The 23,357-nt window shown below is 37.8% G+C and overlaps 1 protein-coding gene, 2 long non-coding RNA genes and 1 pseudogene across 14 annotated transcripts; all 4 read left to right on the top strand.

The window, feature by feature from the left end:
* Positions 1,629 to 4,145, top strand: LOC104771601 (berberine bridge enzyme-like 4). Its single transcript, XM_010496149.1, has 2 exons — positions 1,629 to 2,228; positions 2,900 to 4,145. Exons 1-2 carry the CDS (start codon positions 1,720 to 1,722, stop codon positions 4,014 to 4,016), a joined length of 1,626 nt encoding a protein of 541 aa, XP_010494451.1. The 5' UTR covers positions 1,629 to 1,719; the 3' UTR covers positions 4,017 to 4,145.
* On the top strand, positions 7,062 to 9,138 carry LOC104771600 (annotated as a pseudogene).
* Positions 11,244 to 12,047, top strand: LOC104771599. The gene is made up of 3 exons (XR_764863.2): positions 11,244 to 11,450; positions 11,557 to 11,608; positions 11,728 to 12,047. It is a non-coding gene; the product is annotated as an uncharacterized LOC104771599 (long non-coding RNA).
* Positions 13,352 to 22,921, top strand: LOC104771598. 12 transcript variants are annotated; one of them, XR_002037105.1, is made up of 6 exons: positions 13,352 to 13,539; positions 13,680 to 14,342; positions 14,417 to 14,513; positions 14,612 to 14,707; positions 22,226 to 22,370; positions 22,579 to 22,921. It is a non-coding gene; the product is annotated as an uncharacterized LOC104771598 (long non-coding RNA). The 12 variants fall into 12 exon arrangements; XR_002037103.1 differs by having other exon boundaries at positions 13,641 to 14,342; XR_002037104.1 differs by having other exon boundaries at positions 13,638 to 14,342.

Here is a 23,357-nt window from a genome sequence, read left to right as displayed (position 1 = left end):
CAGCCCATTTCAGGTTATTTATGGCATTGTTCCTCGTGGTCCAGTTGATCTCTCCAATCTTCCAGATCGTTCGCGTCTTCATGGTGTTGCCTCAGATTTTGTTGAAAATATTGTTCAAATACATGAAGACACAAAAGCCAACCTTGATGCTTCCTCCGTCAAGTATAAAACTGCTGCAGATGCTCATCGTCGCCGTTTGATATTTCAAGTGGGTGATCTCGTTTGGGCAGTTCTAACTAAAGACAGAATGCCTGCACGTGCCTACAATAAGTTAAAAGCGAAAAAGATCGGCCCTCTTGAAGTTCTTGAATGAATCAATGATAATGCTTACCGACTTTGTCTACCTAATGGTATCAACACTTCAGATGTTTTTAATGTTCGTTACCTCTCTCGTTATGCTCCTCCAGATCCGTCTTCTGATTCGAGGTCGAATCTTTCCAACCCGGTGGGACCTGATGCAGCTGCTGCATCAAGTGTTGCATAAAAGACCATTTTCCTTTTCTTCTTTGTCGTTGGGTTTTGGGTGTTATGTTTAACTTCTATTTTTGAATTATCATTACTTTCTTTGCTTTGGGTAGCTAGGTTTTTATCGTTCTCTATATAAGTGTTGCTATTGCTTATTTGTTATGCAGCTTTTTGATAATTAATAAAACGAGATTATTCTCTGTCCCTTGTCTTGATTCGATTAAGTTCATCAAAACAAGAAGCCTTGTGCAGATTTGATTAGATTCATCTCACGAGAAGCAGGTTCCAAGCGAGGATTCTAATGAGTTCCTTGGTTGAGCTGATCTATCCGGTTCCCACGCTGCGCCAAAGCCCTTCTTTGTAACCTTTTAAACCTTGGGGCTTTGATCCCCCTTCTTGTATGTGATTTGTTTTGAATGAATGAATCCATATGTTTAAACAAAAAAAAAAAAGAAAAAAAGCTAAATTAGCTAATACTGATATATATAATAACCGAATAACAACCGAACTAACCAAACGATATCGTCCGGATAAACCGAAGTCGGAGGCTTAGACCAGGCTTTTCCCCTCGCTCTCTCAAGGGGCTTTAAATTTGTCTTTTTTTTTGTTGCTTTAAACATATCCCATTCATGGACCAGTATTGCTTCAAAGACCGGCAACTCTCTCAAGTTGGGTTAGTAGGATTCATTTCTTTTGAAACTTTTTCCTTAAAGAATCCATTTTACCGAGTCTTAATTCGGTAAATAAAAAGTTAGAGAAAAAGACCTATTCTAGGGTAATTAAATTTGTTTGGCCGGGCCTGCCGTTAATCTGTACGAATTTTTTTGACTTGAATGCATTTTTTCGTCAACTTACAATTTTTCCATAACAAAAAGCTAAAACAAAGTCAACATTTTCAAGTTATGACGAAAAAATTTCGCGTCAATGTCATAACAGAATCGTTTGACCACGGAACCTGTCAAATAATGTAAACATAGCCCGCCGAGTCGTCTTTACGCAACGCCGGTCGTATCATGAAAAATTAATCGTCATTACTCATTAGTGTTAACTAAAGCACGTTAGTCTTGACTAATTTTAACGGGTCTTCTTTCGATCACAATGATTAAATGAATCTTATTTTGATAAGTCTTTATAAAGTGTATATATATATATACACACATTTTTCTTCATTGACACTAAAACACATCCATTTCCATCTTGAAGTCTAATTGTGTGTTCTGCTTTCTCTCTTGCAAAACCTTTTTAGCTGCAAGGATGGGAATTTCAAAGCCACTCCCTACAATTTCTTGTATATCATTTTTAGTCTTATATTTTTCATTCTATTGCATAACACCAACCTCTTCTTCATCAGCCTCCCTGCAAGATGAATTCATCAGCTGTGTCAAAACAAACACGCATGTTGATTTCCCACTCGAGACAACACTCTTTGCTCCCGCGAAAAACGTCTCTATGTTCGACCAAGTCCTCGAATCGACGGCTCAGAATCTCCGGTTCTTGGCAAAATCTATGCCTAAACCGGGGTTCATATTCAGGCCGGTTCATGAGTCTCAAGTCCAAGCTTCCATCATCTGTTCCAAGAAACTCGGGATTCATTTCCGTGTTCGTAGCGGTGGCCATGATTTTGAGGCCATGTCTTTTGTTTCGCGGATTGAAAGACCGTTTATATTGATAGATTTTTCGAAACTGAGACAAATCGATGTTGATATTGAAGACAATAGTACTTGGGTTCAAGCTGGTGCTACGCTTGGAGAGCTTTACTACAGGTAATACAATTGGCTAATAAACGCATAATATGATATCTTTCGATGTACAATCATGTGATATATTTAATATCTCTCTAGTTTGAATTTATACTCTTTTCTTAATGTCAACGTAACTCTCCAAACGAAATATTTTTTGTTTAAAATGCTAAAAGATTACAGAATAAGCTGTCAAACAGATATGTTTGGCCGCACAATAGACCAAAACTGTCGTTGTCTGCATCTACAACTTGTATGATATTGACAAAGGCCATCATCAAGCAATTCAATTATTTATTTAATTAATTGAAAATTATTCTCTATATATATATTTACAAGAAAAATACATGTTCATATTACAAAAATACTTATACTTAACAACTAACTAGAATTATTTACGAAACAGATATATTTATAACCAAATATATTATGCTTTTCAGTTTCATTTTTATCAAATAAGAAATAAGCTAATTAGCCGAGGCATGCATGAGAACAAGAGTTTGCTAGTAGGCCGGCCTATGGCATTATGGCATAAGCCGAATAAATTATTGCTGGTCCGAAATCCACGGGCCATAGTGGATTTTGTGTTTAACTCTTTGTATGTATTTATTTATTTTTAAACAAAATTATTTGTTCATATTATTTCCGCTTAGCTTATTATTAATTAACGTTACCCTTTTTACTTATAACTGCAGAATTGCAGAGAAGAGCAAGATCCATGGATTTCCCGCGGGTTTATGCACGAGCGTAGGCATAGGTGGGTATATGACAGGCGGTGGATACGGTTCCTTGATGAGGAAGTATGGTCTTGCGGGAGACAATGTTCTAGACGTGAAGATGGTTGATGCTAATGGTAAATTACTCAACAGAACCTCGATGGGTGAGGATCTATTTTGGGCCCTTAGAGGAGGCGGTGGAGCTAGTTTTGGTATAGTTCTAGCATGGAAGATCAAGCTTGTTCCTGTTCCTGAGACCCTAACCATGTTCACCGTTACCAAAACGCCAAAACAAGACCCAGGGATGAAGATTATTTCAAAGTGGCAACGAATTGCATCCAATGTTATGGAAGAGCTACACATCCGAGTTGAATTTACTGCCGTTGGAAACAAAGGAAACAGGACTGTGATGATGTCCTACAAAGGTCAGTTTCTTGGCGAGAAAGTCACCTTGATGAAGGTTATGAATAAGGTTTTTCCAGAACTAGGGTTAACTCTGGAGGATTGTACCGAAATGAGCTGGATTGAGTCCGCCCTTCGCAATGGTGGATTTGCAAATGGTTCTTCTATTGATATTTTGCTTCAGCTCCAGTCTCCTTTAGGGAAAAATTACTTCAAAGCCAAGTCTGATTTCGTTAAAGAACCTATCTCTCCTTTAGGACTCAAAGGAATGTTCAAAAGATTGATTAAAGAAGACACACCGTTTCTGAATTGGACTCCTTACGGTGGTATGATGGCGAGAATCCCTGAATCTGAGATCCCATTTCCGCATAGAAACGGAATCCTCTTCAAGATTCTCTATCAAACGAACTGGCCAGAGAATGACAAGAGACCGAGTAGACACATCAACTGGATCAGAGAGTTGTACAGTTACATGGCGCCTTATGTCTCAAGTAATCCAAGACAAGCATATGTCAACTACAGAGATCTAGACCTGGGACAGAACATGAACAACGCAAAGGTTAACTCCATAGAAGCTAAAACTTGGGGAGCTAAGTACTTCAAAGACAATTACAACAGACTGGTGAAGATTAAAACAAAGGTTGATCCAGATAACTTCTTCAGATACGAGCAGAGCATTCCACCTATGGTGTAACGATCGACAACTTTATCAATAAAATAAGAATAAACTAGAAGAAATCAAATAATTATTCTTGTGTATTTCTCAAATTGTTGTACCAAAAATAATCAAGTCATGCATGAGAAATAAAAGTGTTCCTCGAAATATATTTTTTATTAAAATCACAAGATATTTGGTGAAAGAAGACGCCATACTCTCGCTTTCAAAAACATATATCTTTGAGAAATGTAACCATAAAAGAGAGGAGCAAAAGTTTCCGAAGAGAAAACGGAAATGTACTACAAAAATATATATATAATAAAGTAACTTTTTATATATTTGAATTTGTTCATCGGTGGAGAACTTTGAATGATGGAATCAGTAATAAAAATATATTGTTTACCTCATAACTGAAATTTGTCGAGAAAAGATGATTTGAATAGTTGTGTAGGAATTTAGGATTAGACTAGAGGAACCAACATTTTCGTACGCAATTTAACATATAATGTATTGGTTTGGAGTCAGTCTAAAGTTGGTCTGGAATATATGGGAAACTATATCATTACTGGAAAAAAGTGGATTATATTGGTTCGATTTTAGTCTGATGTGGAGTGGACTATACTGTACAACAATTGAAAGACCTAATTTTGATTCAGCAAGTCTTCGCCGTCAGTTTTTTTGGCTGGTTTTTAGTGTTGTGTCATATTCGTCAGATTTTGTATGTTTCGTCAATTTGTATATATGATGATCATTTCATTTGCTTCTTTCATAAAGTCTTGTAAAATATTTACCAAAGGACAAGACTGTTAAATAGCCACCTTTCTCATTTTATATATTTTAATCAACTTGTGAATTTTCTAATGATAATTTAGTTATATTGTCACTGTCATTCAACCATAATAATAATTTTAATCGTTGATGTACGACCACCAATAGTCGAAATTAAGAGAGCTATCTTTGAGATTAACCAATTCTTTTTGGGAGAGAGAGAGACTTGAAAAGTGTATTTCAGATCCAACTTTTCTTCTTCTTATTCTTCTCCCTAACCTCGTAGTATACGATCATGGACTCTGAGAGAGTGTCACTACCATCGATCCACAAGCATCTTATGATGGTGTTCTATGTGAGGACAACAAGCGTTGCTACGCATACACCCGTCCAATATGTCTTCAATCCTTCTATAGTTGTATTGATTGTGATTTTTTTCTCCACCAAAACCGCGCTAAATCTCCTAGAAGAAAATGGATGTGCTACACAATGAGCATCTAACTCTAGCTAGTTACAAACAAGGCCTTCTTTATTTGTGATGTTTGTCATAGAAATTCCAACGGTTTCTTTTATCATGATGGAAACAAGGTGTTCGATGTTTGGTGCGGTTCAATTTCTGAGCCATTTTTCCACCCAAGTCATCCCCATCACCCCTTATATTGCACTTTACCAAATGAAAGAAGACAATGGAATTGTTGCAATGAGTATTCATTTGATATGCTTAGATGAATTAAAGATGATTGCGGATATTCCTTGGATTTTGGATGTGCTACATTACCAAAAGTGGTAAAGCATAGAGTTGAGGATCAGCCTCTCATACTATGTGTTGGATAATTCCAAGACTTGAAGAGCAAGCTATTTCTTGAGTAAGAAGATTCTAGAAATAGGGAAATAGAAATAATGAAATAGAAATAATGAAAAAAATAGGAATCACAAATAAGGGCGTTCTCCAAATAAGTTTGTGTAAACTTAATAGACTAAGGAGTAGCTTAGTTCTATAAATACAAAATTTATGGAGAGATGTTCCACAAGACTTAGAGAAAGATTTAGTTTTGAGAGAATTTCTAAATCAATAAAGAAAATGTGTTCTTTATATCTTCTAAGTTCTAGCAAGATTTTTACTTTGACTATGCTATGGCGAAAAAGCAAGTGGTAAATACTGGTGTGACATTTGTGAGAAAGTAACCAATCCAAAGATATGGTTTTACACATGTAATGACCACTGAGCTAGTTTGCATTTGGAGTGTGTGTTAGGAGACTTTACAGGGATCATGCCAAGAAGCATAATAAAGGTTACGGACGAATCATTTGAGGTGGTTCTCAATAATAGTGTATCTCGCCCATTTTGCATTACGTGCAACTCTCGTTGTATTGTATGTACCCTATCATCTTAAAGATGCTTGGAACCTTAGACACATACATTTGCTCTTTTAAATGCACAATCTAGAAGCTGAATGTCTAGGGAACGAGGTGAAGATAGATCCTTCAAGTAATAAATGTAATGAAGATTTCTTCGTATACAAGTTCATTTTCATTATGAACTGATCTCCTTAATAGATTATTATTAGTATTACTTTTCCTTGATGCATGTATTATTATTAAAAAATAATGCAAGCTTAATTTGATATGATGATGTAGCTATTTCAAACGTTTTCAGTTTTACGTGCCAACAAAATTTTGCCTAAAAAGAACAGAACACTATCATTCAATCTTTGTGTTCTCTCTGCCTATTCAAGCATCGATAAAAAAAACAATTTTTATGTGAATTCTTGAAGGTCGCAAATCTGTGATATTCACGAAACGTTACGATTTTTTGTAAAGAGTCAAACCTTTTGTAATTGTTTTATATAGCCTTCCTCAATCGATGTAATAAATATTTTTGATATTGTAGTCTATTCGATCAACTATTGTGCCCTGATTTACACAAAAATACATTAAAAGAAACTACACCTTCACTGCCTTCAAGGTCATCGTTAGAACATGACATTGCGCCATTACGGACGTCCACATCGTACAGAACAAGACTCTGACAACATCTTAAAGAGGTTAATTTATGTCTTAAGCTATTTTATCACAAGTAACTATCAGAACAAGAAGCTAATCTGAATCCATATGAGTCTTTTAACTTACAGTATTTGCATTATATCGTCCACTCATTATTTTCTAGTTTTCCTATGATACAAACTAAAACAAAGTCAACGCTTTACACGTGAAAGATGGATGTCACGTATTATTATCATTAATCGGTTTACAATTTTTCATATATTATTAAGAGAACAAAAAAGGTCTTAATTAATGTAAACATACCACCAGTCTTATTTTAATGGATCTTGTTTTATCACATAGCCTTTCATAATCATATACATAGTTTCCATCTTCTTGAAGCCTAATTGTGTGTGTGTTTGGCTTCTCTGTTCTATATCCTGTTGGCTGCAGGGATGAGAGTCTCAAAGCCACTCCCTGCAATTTATTTTGTTTCGTTTCTAGCTCTATATTTTTCATTCTACACCATAACACCAACTTCTTCTTCAGCCTCCCTGCAAGATCAATTCATCAACTGTCTCCAAAGAAACACAAATGTTGATTTCCCGTTCTTTGCTCCTGCTAAAAACGTCTCTATGTTCAACGAAGTCCTCGAGTCAACGGCTCAGAATCTCCGGTTCTTAACAAAATCCATGCCTAAACCGGGATTCATTTTCACACCTACTCATGAGTCTCATGTCCAAGCTTCCATCATATGTTCCAAGAAACTCGGAATCCATCTGCGTGTCAGAAGCGGTGGTCACGACTACGAAGGCTTGTCTTTTGTCTCACAGATTAAAAAACCGTTTATATTGATGGATCTGTCAAAGATGAGAGAGGTCAACATTAACATCAAAGACAACAGTGCATGGGTTCAGGCTGGTGCTACAGTTGGTGAACTTTATTACAGGTACATAGACTAAGGAAACAAAAACTAATACAATCTTACAAGAACTAAATCATTGGTGGTATATCTGATAGAAACTGTTTTGTTACCTGTAGGATTGCAGAGAAGAGCAAATTCCATGGGTACCCGGCGGGTTTGTGCTCGAGCTTAGGCATAGGAGGGCACATAACAGGTGGTGCATACGGATCAATGATGAGAAAATACGGTCTTGGTGGAGATAATGTGCTAGACGCAAAGATCGTTGATGCCAATGGTAAATTACTCGACAGAACCATGAGGGTGAGGATATGTTTTGGGCGATTAGAGGAGGCGGTGGAGCGAGTTTTGGAGTAATCCTAGCATGGAAGATCAAACTTGTTCCTGTTCCTAAGACTGTAACCGTCTTCACAGTCACCAAACGCTAGAACAAGACGTTGGCAACAAGATTCTTTCCAAGTGGCAAGTGGTCGCAGCGGACAAGCTTGTTGAAGAGCTGTTCATCAGAGTGGTCATTAACGTAGCTGGAAACAATGGGAACAAGACTGTGACAACGTCATACAACGCCCTGTTTCTTGGCGGCAAAGACGCGTTGATGAAAGTTATGAAGAACAGTTTTCCAGAGCTAGGGCTAACACTTAAAGATTGTATTGAAATGAGCTGGATTGAATCCATAGTTTACATTTCTGGTTTCCCAAGCGGCACTCCTACTAATGTTTTGCTTCAAGGGAAGTCGCCTTTCCCAAAGATCAGCTTCAAAGCCAAATCAGATTTCGTGAAAACCCCGATTCCTGAATCAGGGCTCAAAGGTATCTTCAAGAAGTTTCTCAAAGAAGATAACCCATTGATGATATGGAACCCTTACGGAGGAATGATGGCGAAGATCCCTGAATCCGAAATCCCTTTCCCGCATAGAAAAGGAGTCATCTTCAAGATTCAGTATCTAACCGTTTGGCCAGAGAGTGATAAGAGACCAAGCAAGCACATCAACTGGATCAGAGATCTTTACAGTTACATGAAACCTTATGTCTCAAGTAATCCACGGCAAGCTTACGTGAACTACCGTGATCTAGACCTAGGAAAGAACACGAAAAACGCGAGATCGAGCTATGAAAAAGCTCAAGTATGGGGAGGTAAGTACTTCAAAGACAATTTCAATAGATTGGTGAGGATTAAAACAAAGGTTGATCCAGATAACTTTTTCAGACACGAGCAGAGTATCCCACTTATGCACTAACGACAGCTACATAAATCAAATAAGAATAAACTAGAAGAAATCATATAATAATCATTCTTGTGTATTTCACAAACGGTTGTACTTGTAGCTAATCATATAAAGACATGCGTGTAATAATACTTTGTTTCACCTAAAAAATCGAAATGTTGTTTTCTTGGTACCCAATTCATCAATCAACCCTAGAATCGTATTCAAAGGCTTGTTCTCGATTAGAATCGGTAGTTCTGTATACCTGCAGTACGATTCCGAGATGGTAAGAGTCCTTCTTTGTAATCACAGAGAGACGATTTGAAAGTGGCAGAAGAGGAACGAAGAACGGTGCGAGAGAGCAATCCGCCATTGTCTTTGGATTTGGGTTTCACCTCGAAGCTTCTTCAGATGTATTCAATGTATTTGAAGAAACAGATGAAAGTGTTTTTTTCATAGCAGAGACTGTGGCCCTGATTGGTAACTTTGCTGTAGAGACTTTTGCTGTAAAAATTTAACTGTTAAAACTTTAGTGGTTGTTGTTTTTATTGTATGTTTTTCATAGATATAAATTATACTAAAAATAAATTTATGTGGCAATATAATGAATTTTATTTAAAAAATAAAAATTTTAAAATTAAAATACAAAAAATCATAAAAAATTAATAGATAAATATTTTCAACAAATTAAAAAATATAAAGATATGATATAATTGATTATGTGTTATAATGGTTTTTGATGCAAAAATAATTTTGAAAAATGGATCTCAAAATAACAGAAATAAAAAATCTATTTTTAGTGAATTATAATATATTTGTGATAAATTAAACATAGATTGAAAATGAATGTTTTAATCATCATGGATAATAAGAAAGAGAAAAATAACTATAGTTTTATTATTACTAGGTGCTTCTCCACGCAACGCGTGGGTTGTGGTGTAGTTGGTATTTTTTTTTTTTTGGTCTTTTTCATTTTCTCTTTTGTATTATTTTGTTTTAGTTAGGCATCTACGGGCTTTGCCATCACTTGTATTTATACACTATATGTTTATACCATTTCGTTTAGATGTGTACCATTGTGACATTTATTTTTTTATGAATTATGAGGATGTTGTTTCTTGCTTTTGAGGATCCAATCTTATCATTGACTGATATTGTTTCCAATACATTTATTGTATTATAGATTTTCTAACTAACTGCTTATGTAATCCCTTCATACGTTGATGTTGAAATAATAAGTTATTTTTTAAAAATAATTATCTTCCGTGTAAGTGATTATGTTTGTATGCCCATGTTTTGGTCTAATATCAATAAGATTGTTTATGTTTTTCTTTAGTTGGATTTGAAACCAATTTTGAGTTACGCAAATAATGGGTCGAATTATGTTGTTAATAAGTAATATAAATTCTTATGTATGTATATTGTATATATGTGAATATAAGTTTAGCTAACTACAAAATTCTGTAATATTTAAATATAATCTTGAACATATATATAAATATATATATGTATTTTATTTGTGGGAGGAATGTATGGAATTATTGGATAGTAGTTATTTTTGAGTTAAATGATCTTTAATGTCTTTAAAGTGAGTTAAATATTAATAAATTTTTATATGTGTCTTAACTTTTTTTAAAAGGAATACCAAGTGTTTCCTTCCAAATTTGAAGTGACATAGTATTTTAGTTTTCTTATATGACTAGGTATACACCCGCGGTACACCGCGGGGCTATATTTTTGTTTAGGAATACGTAAATTAAATTAATGATTTATTTTTCTATATATGTAAATAATTAGTTTTATACTTTATAAAGTATTAAATTTCACAGCTCTAATATATTGTATAATTCATATTGTGTGTATCTATTGTTTGACTACGGGTTAATAATTTAAAATACCATTATTGTTATTATAATTCTTTTGGGTAGTCTATTTTTGGTTCTTTGTATTTGTATATACAATGTAGTTTAAATATATGTTGAATACTATTATTTTAAATAGTTAGATGAGTTTACCATAATTTTGCTTCTGTATAATTCTATTGGAAAAACTATTTGTTTTTTTGTTTATGTTTCTTTGTATTTGTATTTACAATGTAATTGAAATATAAATTTAATTTTATTGTTTAAATAATTAGATGAGTTTACCATAATTTGAAATCCATATTTTGTGTGGGCATAAGTTTTTTTTGTCTTCTAAATATCTGTTTGATTTTTCATAATTAGTTGAAATGTTAATTTTGTTCAGTAAATATAAAGTTTGTTGGAAAATACTAATGGACCCGGAAAAGTAAATCTTATAAATTAACGTTGATGGGTTTCTAAATCAGATCAGGCCCATTGTGTTTTTTTTCCTTAACCAAAACAATTGATCGGTGGCCAAATAAAGAAAAATAGAAGACAACAACAACAGAAAATGAAAAAAAAAAAAAAAAGGTTGTCTGAAGAGAAAAAAGCGATTCGACATCATAGATCTGATTCAATCCTCTTTCGGATCAGACAACCTCTATTTCCAAATTGAAAAACCCAGAGTAAGATCCATCATCAATCTGTCTTAATGGAGTACCGGATGTCGTCTTCAATTGATAAGAGAGGTAATCTTCTAAAAACTGTTTAGATCCCGATTTGTTCTAACTTTTTCTGATTATAGCTCTGAATATAATAAACCTGCTTGAATTGCTCTTTTATGTCTGATTCCAGCGTTTCTTCTGAGCAGCGAAATCTATAAACGAATATGGGTGTTCTTTATAAGGTAAGAATCTGAATCTAAATCGGTTTTTTTTTATTTTTTTTGTTGTTTTCATCTTCTAATGTTTAGATTTATATTGAATTTTTTGTTTCTAATAAGTTTGGGCTTTATTAACATATCAGGAACTCTAATGACTTCCACTCAACCAAAGATAAGTAACCCTAAACCCATTTCTTGATTTGTAAATACGTATGACTTTTCTATCTAAAAACTCTAATCTTTTTGTTTTTTGATATTACCTGGTCAGGGTTAAATTACTTTCATTAAGAAGAAGTGAAACAACCCGACCCCCTTTTTTTTTTTAACAATTAAATACAATGTATAATTAAGCATCCCATACTACTTAATTAACCAACCCAAACCACAACTCAACATTAAACCAGCAATAACATTAAGCACAGCGGAAACATACCAATAATACAAAACCAACAACATCATCAATACAATAACATTCCTAACCATTCTATCCGGCAACCTAACATAACACTAACCAAGGTTCCAACAACATAACCAACAAATCCAATAACACACAAACGAGACCCTAGATCATCCTCCTCCTCATTGCCATGATTCCACGTCACAAACCTGCACACCACAAACAACAATTGAGATGCGTAAGTATTATCACAAATACTTAGTGAGGCAATCCTCCCATCTACTGGGCTATACACACAAGCAACTGAGATTCCAATGCTTAACAAATGACAACCAAACACAACAAACCAGGAAAAATCACGAAACAAGCAACTTGGTGTCGACCGACACCAGAGAGGTGTCGATCGACACTGACCAAACATGGTGTCGACCGACACCTAACTGGTGTCGATCGACACTCCCTTCGCAGACGCGAACTGCACGAATCCGAACGACGAACCTCCGTTTCCAATCATCTCCAATCCGTTCCAACCTCACCCAAAACCTTCAGGAACCTATAAGAACCATAACACAACCACCACAAGCAAGAACAACACCACTAACACAACCAATCAAGCAAGAACAACACCACAAAGCACCACCAATCAAGCAAGGAAAACAAAGGATTCTCAGGCTTAGATAAGCCATGGTCATGCACTCACCTTATCAACTGATTATAACAACCAATACAACCAGTTGAGACCCTCCTAACGTCTGAAACAGCCCAGAAACGCCCTACAACAAGCCACACAACCAAAAACGACTTATAACAAAACTGGACAGAAACATCAGAAAAGAACAGTCTCAAAGACGAAACTCTAAAATACAAACCAACCGTTAACTATCAAATCGCTCCGGTGAAAAGCTACCCCTAGACGTCACGAAGCTTCCCACAAAATTTCAGCACGATCAGGCACCACACGAGACCACGATCTCAGTTACAATCTCCGATGGTCCCAACTCGCGTCTGAGAAAACGTGTCTCACGAAACTGCCAATAAGTCATCGAGTTTAAATCCAAATCTACTTCTGTAAAAAGGCGAATGACGATGAAAGACTTGGGAATTAACATACCAAATTTCATTACCTTTGAGAACGATTTGATATGCCGAAACTGTTTCCTCCCAAACCCTAACGATTCTGCTCTTTCTCCTTTAATCTCCTTCACACCACAATAGGCTCTCTCCTCTCTCTCTATCTCTAAAAACGGCGACAAGACACCCTAAAAACCTTAATTTGTCGCTTCTCCACTTATAACACGATTTAGGGATTTTCCTTGAACCAAACCAAACCAAACAGCAATTAAAACGAACCGGACCAAACCAGAAAACATGATGTCGATCGATACACCAAGGGTGTCGATCGACACCCACACCAAAACCTTAAAAATTGGTTCGCGGATGTTACAAGAAGTGTAGAGACAACAATTGGATTTAATTTCGGCGTAAAACTTACCATATAGTTTTGGATTTCTTTTTCCTTGCAAGTAGAGAAATATTTTTCCTACAATGGATCACTAAGGTAATATCTCTATCTTTTGTTTATAATTCTGCGTCATAGTTATCAAATAATTTAGAGTCATCATCGTTTGTTAATTATTTTCTTTTGTTTAAAATGAGGAGAAATATGAGGAACACTAAATCAAAGATGTATGATTATAGCTTTTGAGTGGAGCTTCGAGATATATAATCGAATTGTCTTCTTTTAAAGGTTTTTAGCTATCCATCAAAGTAGATTTTGAATATTATTGTGGTTGACATGGATACCTGTTTAGTTGTTTTTCAAGTTCAAAGTTTCGTTAATTATTTTCTTTTGTTAAAAGTCAGGAGAAATATGAAGAACACTAAATGAAAGATGTTTGATTATAGCTTTTGAGTGGACCTTCGAGATATATAATCGAATTGACTCTTCTTTGCGCAGGTTTGTAGCTTTCCATCAAAGTAGATTTTGAATATTATCCCCATCGTTGACTTTCTCTACTTTCTTATTGCAAGAACGACAACTAATATAGTACCAAGCCCAGTCTGTGTCAATGGCGTAGACAGTGCAATGAATCCTTGCTTTTCCAATCTGTAGATAGATATTTTTTATTGGTTAGTTTGCATAAATCAATAGAGTTAACATAAGCTTTTAATACCTCAAAAGCACTCTTCAACTCTTCAATAGTTCTCCTAGGATACTCTTCTGCATTTTCAGCTTGGACAGCAGCCATCCCCCACCTTGGTTGTCTCTGACGAAATATGAGAGACAGGCCATCATCTGGGAGCCTGTGACAATTTGATTATATATGTTTAAGTGATTACAATTCGAACTCACTAATTATGGTAAGACATATAATAAAATGTTCATGGAATAGATAATATTACGCGTGTCTGAAAACATCAACTTCATCGAATAGGGGGTTCACATGGACTTGAGATGCATCAAATGAATTAGTCAAAAAGTTTACACCTGACAGAATAAAATCATAAGATGCATGGATCATTAAAATACTTGTATGTTTCGTAAACCATCGAGTCTATTTAAGTATGTGGTATTTTGCATTTGTTCAAATTTCTACAATTCTAATATTTAAATATTATTACCTTTGAAGGATTTTATCTTCACAAATCTGAGGACACAGGTGATGATGCTTCCATCAGAGTCTTGGCAGGATTGCCATACGTGCTCGGCAAAGGGACTCCACAAGGTACATGACATTCTTTCATCTCTATCATATAAAATGAATAGGTTAGATTATTGATTACAAATGTTATCCCACATCAGACCCGCACGTAAGTTAGTTTATTGATTACATATGTTATCCCAAATAATAATCATATAGACATATTAGCATATAAGACTTACGTTTCGTCCCGTAGCTTAAAATAGAGTTTTTTGGTAGGCTTGTTATTTGCTTCGAGGTCCTCCAATTCATCCATACTCACAATTTGACAAATAACCTCTGCATAATCAAACATATAAATATATATTGACTCAAATTAAACAGATGTATCTATATAGATACTTACCAACAAATATGTGGGGATTAGCTCGACCACTGTGGATGAATTTGAACTTAGTTAAGGTAAGGAAGCTAGCATCAGAAACAGGGTCACTGTAACACCTCCGACCCGTTCTAGGCCAAGAACAGACCGAGAGCATCACGTATAGGACTCCCGCAGTCAGCCGACCGAGGTCCCCGGAACACATCTGATCGCCCAAGCCGTCCAACCGCAGATGCCCGTTCCTCGCGTACCATGGCCTAAGGCTTTGCAACCCGTACCGCAATGCGCGAGTTGTGATTAGTCCGGACTAGAGCAATAAATATCATTGGGAGACACGGGGTTTTAAGAAAACATCGCTTTATTGATAATGTTAAATCGAGTAATACATAATATATACAAAAAAACTACATCTTACAAAGGCAAGGAAATCTACACCGGCTGGCCTAACGTCCTTTGAACCCCTAAGGTCTCCCCACTAAGGTTACCTGCAAAAGAGAGTGAGGGATGAGTGCTAATCACTCAGTGAGTTCGGGCTCCCCTAAGCATGAAATCAATCCCATCCCCAAAAACCCAAAATAACAATCAACACACAGCAAGCAATGCAAACAACAAGCAAAGTATACTACAACGAGTATACGCAAACAATATAATTAAACATGCATGCAATCATCTACTCAATCAATCAACCTAGGGCCCTGCGTATTGACCTTCCCTTCCCATAATTCGTGAACACCTATACAAGTAGCCACACAGGCTAAACAAGTACAGAACATCACTCGTTCCGAGTTCCATATTGTGGTGGTAACTCAGGCTACATCGTCATGCAGAATTCGGCCATAGGGTGCGACCCCGTCATCTCCGAGTCATCGTATCGTTCGTGTGTTGGGATTAACCACTATGCACACACTACTAACCTATGGCCTTTGGGAAGCATCAAGTACGCTACTATACTAACATGCACAATCTACTAATCATGCAACACTAGTAACTAACAAGCAAGCAATCAATAATATAGCAACCGGACAGCATAACGGCAATGCGACTAACCGTCCAGCATCCCGGCTATACCATCGCGATGCTATATCAACACGCAATCACACAATGCAAACAAACAATGCAAGCAAGCAATAATATAACAATCGGACAGCATAACGGTAATGCGACTAACCGTCCAGCATCACGGCTATACCATCGTGACGTTATATCAGACAATCATACAAGCAGCATAACAACAATGCAAGCAAGCAATAATGCAATCAATCAATAATGCAAAGAATCAATAATATAGCAATCGGACAGCATAACGGCAATGCGACTTAACGTCCAGCATCACGGCTATACCATCGCGATACTATATCAACAAGCAATCATGCAATGCAAGCAAACAATAATGCAAACAAGCAACACAACAAACAATATAGCAAACAACCAACCTAAGAGCATTACTAAATAATTCTAAGTAATACAACCTAACCTCAATCTAATCTAGCCTATAACAATAAATAAAAGACCCAAAAGCAACCAATTAAATCCCTATTTAATTCTAGTTCGCATCAAACAATTAAACAAACAAGCTGGTTAACATGCGTTCTTCGAACAACATGCAACCACATACAACACACATAACCAGAACTCACCTTGGCCTAATGTTGCGAGAACGACATTCTACCCTTGACGCCTACGCTAGCCCCGATCCGACCAAGCTTTCGCCGACGCGATAAATCTAAGCTTGGACCGAACCAAAACCCTTATAAAAATATTCTAAAAATAAAATAAAACTAAGGGAGGGACTAACTTACCGAACTACCCGACTACCCGGACTTCTCGGACTACCCGGACTACCCGACTTGAACTCCTACGGCCTAGAGCTTAGCGGGAAGGTTTTGGGTTGATTTTGGTGTGAGGAAACAAATGAAGGGGTAAGGGGGTTTATATAGGTGCCCAAGGTCGGTGGTGGAAGCATGAGGTGGCGGATAGGCATCACCGGAGCGCGACACATGTGCGGACACTAATCCAGCTCCGGACGGCGACACATGGCGGATAGGATCGGTCAAACTTATCCAAAAGCCTATCCTTTCCTATTGGATAAGCTTGTCCGATCTTATCCACAACCCTATCCTCGCCTATCGGATAAGCTTGGGCAAGCTTATCTCCCCGTCCATCCTTATCCACTCTCGTCCTTATCCATTCCCGTTGGTAGAGCTGCCTGCCTGGTAGCTAACGGACGCGGACGGTACAGTACGCTGGTGATCACGTCCGGCTATCGGCCAGAAACTTCACCCCCGTACCAAAATCCAATTTGCCCCGTTCATCTTCAATTTTTCTTCGACCAAAAGCTTTATAATTCTCTAAGAAGACTTTGGCCAGCTCCAAAAATTAATTACCCTTTGTCTTGATCGATCCTTACGCGATAGCCGTCCCTCGGCCATTCCGCATAATTTTAGGCCCCGGGGAGGGGTATTACATTCTCCTCCCCTTAAAAGAATTCGTCCTCGAATTCTAAGGCTTAGAATCATCGATCCGACAACCAATCCATTAGGCACAAGTAAAGCTTGGCGAACACGTAGCGGCTTGTTCGGTAATGGTACCTAAGCAGCGTCTAGTAAGGGATGAGAAGTAATGGCTACGGTACTGGGTGAAACATATCCCACACCCTATGGGACATTCCCGCTACCAACGGTGATGATCTCGTAGAACCGTGACCACACAAGCTCCACGCGTTCACTTAACCCATCAACACGTCTGGCTCAGTCACCCACGTCCTCGTACCACTCCTACATCCGGTTTCCTGACCGCTCGCTATCGACCACTTACCAAAACTGCCCGTCTGGTGGCCCGTCGAAAGTTACCCGTCCGGTCAGGATTCTTCTTCTGGAGCTTCAATCATGATCTTCTTGCAACTCCTTTGGACTCCTTGCTAGTCAGCTTCATCAGTTTTGGTTCCTTAGTATCTTCATGATCTTCTTGCAACCTCTTTGGATTCCTTGTTGATCGGCTTCGCGGCTCCTCCCCTTAGACCAATCTTTGGTCTTTCTTGTATGTCGCTTGGTAGCCTAACCACTTCCACTTTCCTCATTTCCACACGCCTCACTTCCACACATCCCAAGGGTGGTTTCCTAGACAACTAAGGTTTCCTAACCTCTAAGGTTCCGAACTAGACTCCTAAATCTTTGGGAGTACCCAAAAATTACAATCCTAACATTCTACCTACCCAGATCACCCAAAAATAAAACGACCTCTTAAGCTAACACACACACTTGGGGTTACCAATTCCCAAATGTTCCTACTCTTACACTATGCAAGTAAAATAAACAAGCAAGCAAGCACTTCCCACACAACCACACAGTCACACAATCAGAGGAATAGTTAGAACCCATACTTACCTGGTGTGGGACCTTTTCAGGCCATGAAGGTTTGGGTAATCTAATCCTAAGGGAAAATCTTGCGATTCACTTCTACCTTCTGCCTATCTATCTCTTTCTTGAGGACAGACCAGTGGGGGACGAGATGATAACAACCCTTGATGGAATGGATGCGTAGTTGGGTAGGGTGCCTTGTAATGACCATATCTTAAGCACTGGGGCAGATGGTTGATTTTATCTCAGACTTGGGCACGCACGATATGAATGCCCAAACTGGCCACATAGATAACATCCGACTTTGATGTTCTTCATTCTTGATTTACGACCTCCTTTCTTGTTCTTATCATTCTTCTTGATTTTTGACTGGCCTCCTTTTGATCTCGAACTACGTCCACCATCTTCTCGCGGTAATGCATCATTCTCTGCGGCTACGGCTTCTTCTACGTTCACTGCTCTTTCGACTAACTCAGGCAGACTTGAGAAAACTACTGCTTGTAGTCTGCTTCGAATCTCCGGTCTTAGGCCACGCATGAATCTTCGAATTATGGCTGCCTTGTCTTCATCACCATAAGATGTATATCTCTGAAGTCTCGAAAATTCTGCTTCGTATTTCCGTACACTCCTCTTAGCTTGCTCTAGCTCCAAAAATTTGGCTTCTAACTTCTCTCTTACTTCTTGTGGAAAATACTTCGTCTTGAAATCTCTTCTAAAGTCTTCCCACGTTGGCTCCTTGTCTCCGTACTGTTTCTCTAAGTTGGTCCACCAATTATCTGCATCTTTCTTCAAATGGTATACGGCAATGTCCTTCTTGTACTCTGGTGGGCATTCCGTTACGGAGAAGTTCTTCTCTAGGCTTTGTAACCATGAATTAGCTGCGAATGTACTCCTTCCACCTTTAAAATAATTTGTTCCCAGATTCTCCATTATCGTTGCAATCTCTACGAACTGAGATGACCTTGATACACTAGGTTGTGTATTTCCCTCTATCGAAGAATTCATCATAAGGTTGTATGATGATTCCAGTGACTGATTTTCTTGAGTTTCCAACTCATCATGTCCTTGGTCCATCATATTACTTGGCCCCAACTCTTGATCATCCATCCATTAATCCAATGGCTTAATGGAAGTATCTGATTCTTCCATTGAGCCGAGTCCCCATAGTCGTCCTTCTTCAACCTTCTGAATAGACATCTGCAGTCAACATCCAAGGGTAAAACCTAACCCATCCTATCCTATATATCTAGCTACTAAAGGACGTACCGGTTTCCTAATTTGCCTTTGCGACTCATTTACTCGATAAAATGTTTGAAAACTGTGCGTCCCGTAAGCATGACGAACCATGCTCTGATACCACTCTTGTAACACCCCCGACCCGTTCTAGGCCTAGAACAGACCGAGAGCATCACGTATAGGACGCCCGCAGTCAGCCGACCGAGGTCCCCGGAACACATCCGATCGCCCAAGCCGTCCAACCGCAGATGCCCGTTCCTCGCGTACCATGGCCTAAGGCTTTGCAACCCGTACCGCGATGCGCGAGTTGTGATTAGTCCGGACTAGACTAATAAATATCATTGGGAGACACGGGGTTTTAAGAAAACATCGCTTTATTGATAATGTTAAATCGAGTAATACATAATATATACAAAAACTACATCTTACAAAGGCAAGGAAATCTACACCGGCTGGCCTAACGTCCTTTGAACCCCTAAGGTCTCCCCACTAAGGTTACCTGCAAAAGAGAGTGAGGGATGAGTGCTAATCACTCAGTGAGTTCGGGCTCCCCTAAGCATGAAATCAATCCCATCCCCAAAAACCCAAAATAACAATCAACACACAGCAAGCAATGCAAACAACAAGCAAAGTATACTACAACGAGTATACGCAAACAATATAATTAAACATGCATGCAATCATCTACTCAATCAATCAACCTAGGGCCCTACGTATTGACCTTCCCTTCCCATAATTTGTGAACACCTATACGAGTAGCCACACAGGCTAAACAAGTACAGAACATCACTCGTTCCGAGTTCCATATTGTGGTGGTAACTCAGGCTACATCGTCATGCAGCAACTCGGCCCTAGGGTGCGACCCCGTCATCTCCGAGTCATCGTATCATTCATGTGTAGGGATTAACCACTATGCACACACTACTAACCTACGGCCTTTGGGAAGCATCAAGTACGCTACTATACTAACATGCACGATCTACTATTCATGCAACACTAGTAACTAACAAGCAAGCAATCAATAATATAGCAACCGGACAGCATAACGGCAATGCGACTAACCGTCCAGCATCCCGGCTATACCATCGCGATGCTATATCAACACGCAATCACACAATGCAAACAAGCAATGCAAGCAAGCAATAATATAACAATCGGACAGCATAACGGCAATGCGACTTAACGTCCAGCATCACGGCTATACCATCGCGACGTTATATCGACAATCATACAAGCAGCATAACAACAATGCAAGCAAGCAATCACACAATGCAAGCACACAACAAGCAATAACGGAACAATAAACAAGCAACAAGCAATAACGGAACAATAAACAAGCAACAAGCAACAACGCAATAATTATACCAAGTATAATTACCTAACCTCAATCTAATCTAGCCTATTGCAAATAAATGAATAGAACCACAAGCAATCATTTAAATCCCTATTTAATTCTAGTTCACATTAAACAATTAAACAATTAAGCTGGTTAACATGCGTTCTTCGAACAACATGCAACCACATGCAACACACATAACCAAAACTCACCTTGGCCTAATGTCGCGAGAACGACATTCTACCCTTGACGCCTACGCTAGCCCCGATCCGACCAAGCTTTCGCCGACGCGATAAATCTAAGCTTGGACCGAACCAAAACCCTTATAAAAATATTCTAAAAATAAAATAAAACTAAGGGAGGGACTAACTTACCGAACTACCCGACTACCCGGACTTCTCGGACTACCCGGACTACCCGACTCGAACTCCTACGGCCTAGAGCTTAGCGGGAAGGTTTTGGGTTGATTTTGGAGTGAGGAAACAAATGAATGGGTAAGGGGGTTTATATAGGTGCCCAAGGTCGGTGGTGGAAGCATGAGGTGGCGGATAGGCATCACCGGAGCGCGACACATGTGCGGACACTAACCCAGCTCGGATGGCGACACATGGCGGATAGGATCGGTCGAACTTATCCAAAAGCCTATCCTTTCCTATCGGATAAGCTTGTCCGATCTTATCCACAACCCTATCCTCGCCTATCGGATAAGCTTGGGCAAGCTTATCTCCCCGTCCATCCTTATCCACTCTCGTCCTTATCCATTCCCGTTGGTAGAGCTGCCTGCCTGGTAGCTAACGGACGCGGACGGTACGGTACGCTGGTGATCACGTCCGGCCATCGGCCAGAAACTTCACCCCCGTACCAAAATCCGATTTGCCCCGTTCATCTTCAATTTTTCTTCGACCAAAAGCTTTATAATTCTCTAAGAAGACTTTGGCTCAGCTCCAAAAATTAATTACCCTTTGTCTTGATCGATCCTTACGCGATAGCCGTCCCTCGGCCATTCCGCATAATTTTAGGCCCCGGGGAGGGGTATTACAGTCACTGTCCATGACCATAGTTCCATTGGTAAATGACATCTTGTACAGATGCGAGGTTGGTCTGAATTGACCAGTTGCATAGCTGAGTGAAAATGTCTCAATGAAAACCCAGTTACCAATAGGAAGTCTATTGACATATTTGTTTAGCAATTCCTTCTTCACAGATGCATGATTCTTTTTACTCTGCATCAATGAAAGACATAAGATCCATTAGTAATAGAAAATAATTGTAACATTCGATAACGTAAACAGTAGACCTTACCATCGAGTCTGACAACACCAACTCAAGTGTTTCACCACCATTTAGATGCCATGAATGGATGACCTTGACTTGAACCCTCCATGAGGTTTTGTAGGGGCGAACGTCTTTCAAGAAAGCAAAGGTAGCAGCCATAATGTGAGTGATGTTTTTGATGTGTTTGCTTATGTTTAATTTTCGTTAAGGTGGGTATTATTTATAAAGAAACCCGATTAGGTCATAGAATAAATTTGTGAAGATATGAAGAAGATATGATGAGACGATAATTAGAGAGAAAATCTTGTCAATTGGTTTTTTTATGGAATCTTTAGGGGATATGTTATATTTAAAATTTATTTCTGTTTAGGTTGATTGATATTTGAGTAGCGTAATTGTTGGAGCAGATTTTTGGAAATCAAGCAGTTTAAACAGAATTCGTGGAGAAGATTGTAAGGCAAGAAAATCTTTGTCATTTAATTGTTACGAATAAACGGGTGAGAGGAGAAGGTGTAATCGTGTTCTTGAGAATGTTACAACTTTCGATAGAGGCTGGGCTTGGCCCAATTGTTTTTTGTAATCAACAAATCGTGTGACCCAAAAAGAATATTTGTTTGTAAGGTATTAAAGACTGTGGCAGGGTTGTAAATAAGTTGGAAGTCCAGGATTTATTCTATAAATGTTTCTGAAAATGTATATATAGATTTTATGAACTTCAATGTAAAAGTTTTTCAAAGTAATAAGTACACTCACACTGATTGAATTATAAAATTTGGAGAAATGTTTATTTCGATTAATCATCTGCTCTTTTAAATATATTAAATAAGTATGTTGTTGTTCCTACAAATATGACAACATATATTATAGTTTAACCATGGAGTTAAGAAATGGAAATGGAACTTGTGATTGCAAGACAAAATGCTTATATATATTATGTTACACATTGATCGTTTAAAAATGAATAGGAACATCTAATTCTCAAATAAAGTTGATTTTTTTGTTAAAACCAACATATGTGAATTTAAATTTAACTATGCAAATTTAAAAAATAAATATGAATAGATTAGAAAGGCAAGAAATATAAAAGAAATATTTTTTTTTTATATAAATAAAATAAAAATTGAAAACAATGTTAAATATATATAATAC

The sequence above is a fragment of the Camelina sativa genome, chromosome 20 (genome assembly GCF_000633955.1).
Source record: "Camelina sativa cultivar DH55 chromosome 20, Cs, whole genome shotgun sequence".
NCBI lineage: Eukaryota > Viridiplantae > Streptophyta > Magnoliopsida > Brassicales > Brassicaceae > Camelina > Camelina sativa.
Note: the sequence above shows the minus strand (reverse complement) of the source record. Positions and strands in the feature narration are given on the sequence as shown.

Excerpts from the sequence above, each read along its gene's own strand:
- LOC104771601 (XM_010496149.1), top strand. The coding sequence starts at position 1,720 with ATGGGAATTTCAAAGCCACTCCCTACAATTTCTTGTATATCATTTTTA. Across the intron at positions 2,229-2,899 it reads CTTGGAGAGCTTTACTACAG|AATTGCAGAGAAGAGCAAGA; the intron begins GTAATACAATTG and ends TTATAACTGCAG.